The sequence below is a fragment of the Diabrotica virgifera genome, chromosome 6 (genome assembly GCF_917563875.1).
Source record: "Diabrotica virgifera virgifera chromosome 6, PGI_DIABVI_V3a".
In the NCBI taxonomy this organism is placed as follows: Eukaryota; Metazoa; Arthropoda; class Insecta; order Coleoptera; family Chrysomelidae; genus Diabrotica; species Diabrotica virgifera.
The window spans coordinates 226,702,980-226,715,180 of record NC_065448.1 but is presented as its reverse complement, the minus strand read 5'-3'; the positions used below and the strand labels follow the sequence as shown (position 1 = coordinate 226,715,180).

Sequence of the window (12,201 nt, the reverse complement as noted above, 5' to 3'; positions counted from 1 at the left end):
GTGCATACTTCAAGAAAAAGGCCTGTGATGGTCACATGGCAAACAGGATAATGCCCTAAGGTAAGGTATACAGGTTTCCCAACACGTGGGATCCAAATTGAGTTGATCACATTTCAATGACTTAATGGCAACTGAATGCGAAATGAGTGATGTTTCTGAAAGGTGTCAAAAGACAGATGGACAATATTTTTGTTTAAATTATACAATATTTTTGTTTACCGATAACCTCCATATTGAACAATTATTGACAGATCATTTCAAAATTTCAACACCCAATCAGAGCCCGTATAACCACTAATACCCTACTGTCGGCGTGCGCATGCGCGGGGATCAATCAAATTTTACCCTCAATCGATTCGCCGCTAAAGAAGAATATCTTCAAAAAAGTCATGATTGTCAGTAAGAACATGATTGAAGACGAAACTATCTACGTTAAAGAAAAAGCTTTAGAGGAAGAGTCCAGATGCAATTACTTGAGCTAAACAACCAATGGGACCGCAGCCTTGAATGAAAATCACGCATTAAGATAACCAGAAGCGCTTTGAATAAGATCAAAGCAGTATTACGCAATTAAAAACTGGGAATAGAAATAAAAACTAGAGTATCAACATGCTACGTATTATTTCTTCTTTTATATGAAATTGAGGCCCGGACTTGCCACTTTTGAGATGTGGTGTGGTGATATTGAATAATGTGGAAAATATTATGGACATATATTCTTCTTGATGTGCCTATCCGTGACGAATATTGGCGACCATCATGGCAATCTTCACTTTATCTGCAGCAACGCGGAAAAGCTGCACAGATGTTGTGTTGCACCAGTTTTTGAGGTTCTTCAACCAGGATGTTCTTCTGCTTCCTGGACCCCGTTTTCCAAATATTTTTCCTTGTAGGATGGCTTGAAGAAGGGCACATCTGGATTCCATTGTGGTGGTCATTACCTCACGGTTCTTTTTCATTCTTCTGGGGACCTCCTCATTTGTAACTAAGTTAGTCCACGGGATTTTATGTATTCTCCGATATGGCCACATCTCAAATGCTTTCAATTTTCTGCAGATATCTTTGTTCAAGGTCCATGATTCCACACCATAAAAAAGAACAGAAAATACATATAGATTATAGATAGATTATAGACATACCACGTAACAAACATGGAAATATTAAGAAAAATGACAAAGGAAATAGAAATACTCAATATCATGAAGGAAGGAAAAATGAGCTATTTTATTCATATAGCATATAGTAAGAATGAACAATATGAGTTACAGTAGAATACAGAACATATAAAACACGCTGTATTTTCCTGTCACAGTGTCACACAAAAAATTGGCCAGCGCAAGTACATGTAATAATTATTATTAGGTTAGGTTAGGGAGACCGGGGTTGGTTGTTACAGATTTGGCTAAAAGAATAATATAACAAAAACGATTTTTAAGAAATGTATTTTAAATAAATCAAACAAAAGTTTAACACATCTTTTACTTATTAAAGAACTGAAATAAAACTTAAACACTATTGAGTTAGACAAAAAGTGTAAAATATATGCTGACGACAAACGTAACAACCAACCCCGTTATGGGGCTGGTTATTACAACCAACCCCAAAAGAATGGTTTGTAAAAAATGCTAAATAACTTTAACAAAACTATATTTATTGAGCAACTTATAATAAAAAAGAAACATAATATACTGAGGCATTTACACGTCACAAGAATGTTTAATATCATTATGTATTACCAAAGATATTAATACTTACTTCGGCACATTAAATTTTATTCGGAGGCATGAAAACACATAAACACACTCTACGGGATTATACGATGGACTGGCGCTGTGTCGTTTGGATATATTATAGGTAACAGACATGCGCGAAATTATTCAGAATTGTTGTGGAGTCAACGACTATTTGTAAGTAATAAAAGCGTCTGTAACAACCTGCCCCTGTAACAACCAACCCCGGTCTGCCCGGGGTTGGTTGTTACAGGGGCAAGTCCTACATGTACTTGCGCTGGGCAATTTTCTTTGTGACACGGTGACAGGAAAATACAGCGAGTTTTATATGTTCGTTCATGGGTATTCTTTCATTTTTCCGACTGTAATAAAAATGATGCTTGTATAATTGGTTATACGGAAAAGTGGAAGGAAAAAAAGGACCGAGGGGACAACGCACTTCCAGGTTGAAATATTTAAAGTAGTTGAGTGAAAAACCAATAATAGAACGGTTCAGAACCGCTGCAATAAAAAATATAACTAGGGAAATATTAACGGTATTATGTATTTACCTTGTTGATTCGGTTGATGGTGTTCCAAAGGTTCTATAAAGTACCGCTTGTTACCAAGAGTGATGTATCCAGCCTAAAACAATTAGTATCTATAAACTATTCAACACTATATCAAATTGATACGTAAATTTACATGTATACGCATGTCTGGTTGATTAAGAGAAAGCGTTTAATTGGGTAAAGTACGCTGAGACGATGCATATTATACTAAAAGAAGCTGGAATTAACAACGAAGATCAGAAAATACATACAAACATTTACTGAAATCAGACCGCAAACCTCGGAGTTGAAAGTGAACACACCTAATATGTGGAAAGAAATCATTTGTTATTTAAAGGCAACGTGTGTTGCCTTAAAGACAACGCTGTATTTTGTCTTTGCACGAAACTGAAAAAAGTATTCTACTTAACGAGTACCGCTTAAACAACACCATATTATATACAGATGGCATTATATTTTGCGGACAATCTAGAAAACATACATATCCTTGTGAACAAAATTACATATTACAGTCAACAGTATGGATTAAATATAAACGTAAAGAAGTCAAAGCTTATGAGCAAGAAAGAGATAACAAAAGGTCAACTCTACGTCAACCAAAACCCTGTAGAAAGAGTCACGCATTTCAACTGCCTCGGTAGCATACCAAACAGGTAAGAATTTTGCGATTCTACGTCTTCTGTGTTCTTTTTTACGATGTTCAATCGTCGACCTTACACGAAGACGATTGCAGAAAATTGGAAGCATTTGAGATGTAGCTATATCAGATAATACTTAAAATCCCGTATACTGACCTGGTCACAAATGAGGAGATTCATAGAAGAATGAAGAAGGACCGAGAGGTGATGACCACTATCAAATCTCGAAAGTTACCAAACTTCGGAAATATTATGCAAAATTAATCCAGATATGAACCTCTACATGCTATCCTGCAAGGAAAACTATTGGGAAAGCAAGATCCAGGAAGAAAGGAGTTCAACAAAACATCTGTCCAGCTTTTCCACGCTGCTACATCAGTAAGATCTATAAAATATCTAATTTTTCTGAAGATATTGAGTTATGATATAATTATATTGAGGCAATTCTTCTTCCTAAAAGTGCTCTCTTCTGAATGGAGGTTGGCGACTACACAAGTACACAAAAACACAAAAGAGCAATCTTTATTTTTTTAAAGTACAACATGGAAAATTAGTTGGGTCCCGGGCGTGGACCTGACACCACAGCCGGGATTCGAACTCACGACCTTTGGATTCAAAGGTAGGCTGTGTTACCACTGAGCCACAGAGAGGTTAAAACTGGCTGCAGTATGAGAAATATGAGTCACAACCTCTGTCATACACCTCGTATAATGTGTATATTATACCTTAAAGTTCATACTAAACCCTTCTTTCATTGCATCATAGTTTGTTGTACGGTTCTTAGACATTACTACGGTTGCCTAGATCGACTAACCAATGAACATTAGGGGTGAGATTACGTCACGAGAGTTTACTGTCATTTGAAACGTAATATGATTTTTTCGAATCCTGAGACAACCAAGTATTTTAGAAAAATTTAAATGCAGGATGAAATATTACATTATTACCGAGGGCGGAAAGCCCCTTAGAATAAACAAACAGTTTCTATTGAATGAAATATTTGAAATTAAATATCACACTTCTCTTTTATTTTCAGCCCTGTAACTTATTAAAATAAACATTATATAAGTTTTCAGGGACTTTCGGCCCTCGGTAATAATGTAGTCTTTCATTCTGAGCTAAAATTTTTCAAAAATATTTATGAGTTTTCTCAGGATTCGAAAAAAATGAATAGAATTAAAACACATTGAGAATTTTGACATGCGTCAAAATTTTGCATTAACTCAATGTAAAATTCTGAACTGTTGAATTCCAGCTTCCCTAATTATTTTACATCAAAAGACATTAGAAACTATTTGTAGAGGATTGAAATCTGTATTGGAAACAACTGTTAAAATTGGTCTACGTAATTAAACATATTCCAAAATTTTGTAAAAATGTAATACATTTCAGTTTTCAGCCCAAACTTAGGCCACACACAATGCAATAATGTTCACATTTTTGAACTGTCAATATTTTTATTTTATCATCTATTGTTTAAAAACAATACAGTTGATAAGATACCCTCAGTTAATAAAGATTTTTTATTCAGTCAATGGTGTGAGCACTGTCGAGCACTGTCAGTTAAATAGTAACGTGTGGCCTTACTTTTACACGCATACCTATTGTGGCAAATGTATCATATTTTTCAAAATTTTGGAATGCATTTAAATCGTAGAACAATTTTAACTTTTGATTTTAATACAGATTTTAATTCTCTACAAGTATTCTCTCATGACTTTTGATGTAAAATAATTAGGGAAGCAGGAAGCAGAATTTTACATTGAGTTTCCTATGGCCCTTTTTACGATTCACCATCCGGTATAAGATAAAATGTGTACTATTTGTCTTATTATTTCATAATAACACAAATAATACACATATATACACAATAACACACATTCAATGATCGAAAATTATTTAAAAATATGGGAATGTAAACTCTTGTGACGTAAAGCCAAAAATATAAGTCTCCCCACCACCGTCGGACAAGGCAACCGTAATAAAGTCTAATAACCGTGAGTTTGTCGAATTCTCTTGTGATTATCCTACATAGTACTCGGAAAATTATGTATTTGTTGACGTTGACGGACAGTTTCATACTTTCACAATGTCAAGGGGTAAAATTACAATTGACCATTCCAAATCACGTGATACAATATGGCCGGCAGTGGGCAAAAATTTAATAATATAGTGTTTACATCAGTTTTTGTAAAGAATATCCTGTTTGGTTTTGTTTTTTATTGTTAATTGTGCACCGAAATTGTGATAGCAAATAAATATAAACTAGTTTATCGCCTACAGAACTGAATTATCCCATAGTAGTTATTGACACAAACTGGTGACTAATATGGGATAATTCAGTTCTTTAGGCGATAAACACTTCATATTTAATTTGTTATCACAATTTCGCAGATTTCCTTACACAATTAACATAAAAAAAAACAACCAAACAGGATTTTCTTTACAAATTAATGTCGATGTAAGGTTAGATTTTGCCCACACCCGGCCATGTTTGACGTTTCATTGGAATGCCTAATTATTGTCATTCTATGTTAGTATAGTTTGACATTTTATCGTTGACGCACGGAAAGAAATGTTTGGTATGAATTTTATACAGTTATTGTAAAAATTAACTAAATGTTGATATTTTTTTAATTATTTATACTTGGTTAAATAGCAGTTGACTGCTTTTTAGACTTAAGACATAAAGCCTTTCATTTAGATTTAAGCCTTTTTAAACCTTTTTGCTTACCAATCCATCACAAGTACTTAAAGCTACTCTAGATCCGTTCTGTCCTCGAACTTCACCGGTATAATGGCAAATTCTCTCCCTATCGATACGCTTAAACCTCTCAGTGTCCCTCCTCAGTTTCGGATCTCTACGCTCCACAATCAGATCGGCCGAAAGAAACTCGTGATTGGGCCACAAATCGATCACGTGGTCCTGACCGTTCAGTGTCAGGCCGTAGTGAACCATACCGGAATCCTGCGACGTTCTTTTCCTGCGAGATTTCGAGGGGTCATGAACGAAAAAATGGGGTAGGTCGAAGGACAGGAAGTCTCCCTGGGAATCAAGTTTGTGGGGCACTGTGAGTTTATAATTCTCTATCGATTTTGTGTATCTACCTGTAAAAGGACAAAAGTGAACTGAGAGTGGTGTTTTATTAATACACTTAAAGCTGTTGTAACGTTAAACACGTCGAATGCCACCACAATTTTCTGAAATCTAGCCTAAAATGATAATTTCATTTAATTAATTTATGTTATTGCAAAGCTCTTAAGCAAGTCACGCGCAGGAATACTACACTACAAGACATATTATAGATACATAATATGTAACGTTATAAACGTCAAATGTTTGTTATATTTAAATAATTATTTCGTTCCAATATCTTCTGTCTCAAACAACTAATCGAAAAGACATTAACAACCAACCAAGAGACCCATCTCATGTTTGTTGACCGCTGTAAAGCATACGACAGCGTTCTTGAGACTAAATTGTGAAAATCGCTACAAGAAACTAACATTAGCTACACTCTAATCAAAGCATTAAAAAATCTATATGAAAATTCTACATCACAAATAAAAATTTGCAATACACTAACTAAAAAGTTCATCGTTAAAAAGGGTCTGCTCCAGGGCTGCTGTATTTGACCAACGCTGTTCAAGATATATGTTGCAAATGCACTAAACCAATGGAAACGTAAATGTCACGGTAGGGGTATTAACCTCGGAGAGGTTTGTTTATATACCTTACAATTTGCTAATGACTTGAACTTGTTACGATTTTCATAGAAAATTGGTTACAACTTTGTAAATTCCTGTGTAACATAACAACCTTTTATATTTTTGTGATGGGGAAGTTAAGAAGATTTCGAATATAAAATAAAATACATGGTGTTCTATTTAAAACAAGTTTGGTCTGCCACTATAATTCAGTCAATTTGTAGATACTCTACGAGCTCCCTAGCGGGAAAGTTTTGGCGTAGTCCTGATTTCTTTCATTATAATATGTATTTTAGGCTGCTGAATCCGAATATGAGGTTTGCGGACAAAATTTCTTGACGGAACATTGAAGAAATCGCGAAAAAAGCGAAAAATTTCTGATTTTTTCCGCTTTTTTGCTAAAATCTGGAAAACTATTAACTTTTAGTATTTACTATATTATATCTAATCACTATTTACTCTTTTTCAGACAAACCGTTCGGTCTAAAGTGCAAGTTGAAAATTGCCAATTTTAACGGTCTCGGTAAAACGCACTTTTTACATTCCAAAACTTTATTTTTTATTAGAATGCTGTCATTTGATAAATTTCTCTTCGTTTTCTATACAAATGATAAATGTTAGTTCATAATATGATTATGTTATGTCTCTTGTGACAGCTTCCATGAATCCATTTCATCCTAAGAGACCGGGAATGTCTCTGCTTTTCCCTTAGACAGGGCCGCGCCAAGGTTTTCAAGCGCCCCGGGGCAAGAAATTTTAGGCGCCCCTTTCCTCCTCCCTTTGTAAGTAGAAACGGACTACAGTAGATTCTCTCTATAACGAGCACGGGTATTACGAGGTTTCGGTTATAACGAGGTACCCTAGATGTCCCATAAAATTCCTATTGAACTATAACACCGCTGTAAAGAGGCATATTTGGTTATAACGAGGAAAAATAAAATCGAAAAATATGTTTCTTTACCTGTTTTTAGCGAAGCAATAGCTATAAATAAATATCTCAACTGCATGTATACAGACATGCCCAACATCTGTGTGCCTTTCGAGGCCAGTGCTGTAATAAAATCTACCGCCTGTAATAAACTAAATAAATAAATAATAAATCTATCGACCGATATTAAATATTGTACGAAATTTACAATTCATGATGGCGAAGTCTCATTAAGGTCGACGATCGACACCTAATAAACTACGTAAGAGGCATCAAACATTTCAGTGGTGATGAACCTCATTTCGTGAAGAACCTGATATAACCAGATCCGCTTATAACGAGGTAATTAGTCGGCCTTTTCAGTTCTCGTTATAGAGGGAGTTTACTGTATTTCTTACGTGTTAGGAATAGAGGATAATTTAAAAAAAAACACTAGATTTTGAAAGGAATCTTTTATCTAAAAACAGGTAGGATTGTAGGAACATTAATAAAAAATATCAAACAATAAAAAATTAATTAAATATATACCTATGCTTATTCGCGAAAAGATGTTGATATCACAACCACGTGGTTCAGGGATAACAAAGCTTTCAAATTGAAGATTACTTATTTCTATGTCTCCTTCTGATTTTAAGACTGGCTGTAAATGTGATATATCTCTACTACTAATTTCATTTTCAGGGTCTATGATGATATTTTTTTATGTAGAGGGCCGCGACTGCGTTGTATCTATCTGTGCATTAACATTAGTTGCTAATGTTGTTCTGCACTTTGATAAGGCGGACGTCGATGGTTCATCCGGATGTGGTTTAGACAAGAATTGAGTTATTTTCCCATAGTGTTTCTCTAAATTTTCTTCGCGTTTTCTTTTATTAATAAGATTTTGATGTCCGGAAAATTTCTTCTTTCGTTTTTCTGAGGACATCTACCAAAAAATCGAATGTTTAAGAAAGGTAAATAGTCGAGCAAGGTAGTTATTTTTTTTTTGTTTGAAAGATTAGGTATTTTTCTTTAACCCTCGGATAACCAATATGAGAAGCGTTCTGGAGGTATTTAAAAAAACTAAATACAAGACGCCGCCGCCGCCATTTTCGGACTAGGTGAATTGGGACAAGTTGTCTTAAAATTATCTAAGGAATCTCCGGTCTTCATAATATGTTGGGAGAGTTTCTGGACACCTTAGAGAGGCCTGGTAATAATATGAAAATTTATTTAAATTTTGCATATTTAGGTATATATTTTGAAACATATTAAAAAAGAAGCCATATCTCGATAAAAACTATTAGGACGGGATCCCGCGTACCAAAAAAAATAGCGAAAAAAAATTGGCCGTTTTCTCTACAAAAAGTACGGCTCAAGAAAATAGGTTTATGTATTTTCCTCTTTGGGGTTTTGTTCATCCTATACAGAAGTTGTTCGCCTGGAAGTGTCAGCATTCGCAAGCGATCCGCAGAAAATTGACCTGTCGTGTTTACACAATAGGTGTCCGATAACGCTGATTTTAACGGACATACAATCGACGGATACCACATTTTTCACGTCATAGGTGGCATTTCTTTTATTGCACCGAAACATGCAGTAGCTCCTAACCAATCCATTCCTCGGTTAAAAACGGAACTCGCGCCTGTGGTTTGTGGTAGTCAGGGAGCTGTTTAACTAATTCATTTTAAAAGGACAAAACCTCAAGGTTCATCAGAAATCAAAATAACAGATCCGAAGGAAATGTTGACACCAACTGAAACTGTGACTCTATCTGTACCTGATCTTCTGTGGCTCTAAGGGAAAAGCAGAGACATTCCCGGCCTCTTAGGATGGAATGGATTCATGAAAGCTGTCACAAGAAACATACCAAATGCACTGACATTATTTATTATTTGTGCAGAAATCTAGAAGAAATTTATCAAATGACAGCATTCTAATAAAAAATAAAGTTTTGGAATGTAAAAAGTGGGTTTTGCCGAGACCGTTAAAAATTGGCAATTTTTAACTTGCATTTTAGACCAAACGGTTCGTCTGAACAAAAAGTAAATAGTGATATTTGTAGAGAATTTTAAGTACTTTAATTTCTGTTAACAGACCATTTACTGAAAGTAAATAGTTTTCGAGATTTAAGCAAAAAGGCGAGAAAAAGCAGAAATTTTACGCTTTTTTCGCTATTTTTTCAATGTTCCGTCAAGAAATTTGTCCGTAAACCTCATATTCGGATTCAGCAGCCCAAAATACATATATAATGGAAGAAATCAGAACTACCCCAAAATTTTCCTAGTCAAAACACAATTTTATTGAATCACTATGTTACCGAATACCATGTAACATTATAACTAATTTTTTAATATGAAGCTCAAAGTTGGCTATAATTTTTGTTATTAACTTTTATTGCTATATATTACTATAGCGGATCTACTGAGCTTTATCACACTAATCAATCACCCTGTATATAGGGCTTAATTAAATACTCCAATATAAAAATGTTTTCTCTTTATGTAACTTATATGCAGTTACTTACTGTTATACCTATTCTTAACTGTAGTATTTGATGGATTGTTACATAAAGATACAAGTATAATGTCATGTAAGAAGGAAAACTAAAAAAAATATTGTACACACCTACAAATGGAGCATGTATATATTGTTTTTTGTACTGTGAACTAAAACGTAGATATCAATGTCAGGTACTATAATGCGTGTGTTTTTTCTGAGTTTCTTTTGTTCCCAACTCGAAAGTTTATATGCATCCTTGAGGCAAGTATGTTAGATATATTTAACAAATAGCTCGGGGAAATGTGATATATCTCATGACTATGACAAATTCAAGTATCTGAATTTTTTTTTATATAGGCCTATATAAAGAAAGCCTATACGTTTTTCTGCAGAGATTTAGACGTGTTTTTTTAACTTGTTAACAATAGTAGGGGAGCGAAATATGCTAAATGTGCAGTCACTCGGGCGCTTTGGAGACCTATTGGGTTGTCAAGAGTAGGTCCTAAAACCAAAAAAAGTTAAGTAAAGTTTTCCATTTTACTGGGGACTTTGCATTTTTAATTTAATTTTCCATTTCCCACAATGGTTTTTTTCGATTATAGCGTCATCTATCCACAATTTGAAAAAATATTTCGAATAAAGTTGCTTATTTTTACGTAATGAATCCAAATCTGTAATAAAAATTTGGGGCTTCTATTTAAGACTTTTAAGTAACCCCTCACCCCACGTCCATTGGGGGTCATTTTTGGTACCATTCGATAGATTTTTTAAAAATATTGATTAAATGTATTTTGCAGTTTTCGATCTAATGTTTATTTTGCGAAATATCGCGCGATTTGTATTTAAAATTTACCCCCCAACCCTCTCCGTGGGGGGGGGGTCATGTTTGGTATCATTCGATAGATTTTTGAAAAATATTGAACACGTATTTTTTAGTTTTTCGATCTAACGTTCATTTCGCGAATTATTCGCTTTTTTGTGAAAGTTTTTAACTCGCCCATTTCCTTACGCCCCGCTCAAATCGTCAGATTTTTTAAATATACACTCTTTTGCATGCCCTTAATTTACCTTTTAACTAATCTGACAATTTCGAGTATTTTTAAGGATAGATTTTTTTTCGGGCCCCCCTTAACGAACTCCCCTGTGTTAATACCTAATTATGGTAGAGGTACATCTGCAGGGCATCAGGTTGCTCCCCATATCATAATCTGACGCGCTCGAGTAACTGCAAAAATCCCCCCTTGGGCTCCCCTACCACAAGTTAGTGTAAAAAATGCAATTTTTCAATTTTGGCTCTTTGTAAACGGCCAATTTCTCATATCGAGTTCAACTCCAGTTTAACCTGAACCTTTAGTGAACGTCAGTTTAAAGTCAAAATCGTCTTTCTCAATTCACGTTCACCCGATGGCAGTTTAAACTTGAACGATGCTTAAACGCTGGAATTCGGCCGTTCAAAGATTTCAGAACCCAGTTCAGATGATTTCATGGATTACCCATGCGTTGTATTAACACGAAACGCTGTCATAGTCATAATTATAAATATATCCTATTTTATTATATTAAGCCTAACGATAAACGATAACATTATTTTTGTTTTTATTACTTTTATCGACCCTAAGGGTCGATTTCTCATACCTGCGGTAATCTATGGTTCAGTTGAACCAGGTTCACCGGTGAACTTCGTTTTTGTTTGGAATGCATTTTTACTTTATCGTACTACATACGCAGTATGAGTATAATAGATAAAGTTATAGGATCGTGCAAAAAAAATTTTTGTTATCTATTAGCACAATAAATTTTACCCACAATATTGCTTCCGGTTTAACCGGAAATGAAAAAAAATCTTAATTTTTTACATATGCCCTGTATATTTTTACATATTTTGAAAGAATGTAAAATTATCTTTCCAATGACATAAAACTCGTTGCTGTAACTCGAAAAGATACAGAAAATTGAAATTTTGCTAGAATCTTGTGTGTGTCCCCTCTCACGCGATCATAGCAGAGCATTATTATAGGGCAGTCAATGAGGGTCGAGGGTATTTGGCTCCGAATTCCATCCTACTACATCGATGTACTTGATATTTTCACAGTAAGTAGGGAATAGCTCAAGAAACAAAATCTACCCTATATACTATGGCACTTTTATCTTGGGGCAATTCCCAT

At 34.6% G+C, this 12,201-nt stretch overlaps 1 protein-coding gene across 1 annotated transcript in view; it reads right to left on the bottom strand.

Moving 5' to 3' along the window:
* The window catches only part of LOC126886762 (A disintegrin and metalloproteinase with thrombospondin motifs 12-like), a 188,061-nt gene that overhangs the window by 163,728 nt on the left and 12,132 nt on the right, over positions 1-12,201 (bottom strand). Inside the window, exons 2-3 of the mRNA XM_050653786.1 lie at positions 5,654-6,027; positions 2,282-2,354 (exon numbers count right to left, since the gene is read on the bottom strand). Coding sequence (XP_050509743.1) covers positions 2,282-2,354; positions 5,654-6,027 — 447 coding nt within the window. The remainder of the gene's footprint in view (positions 1-2,281; positions 2,355-5,653; positions 6,028-12,201) is intronic.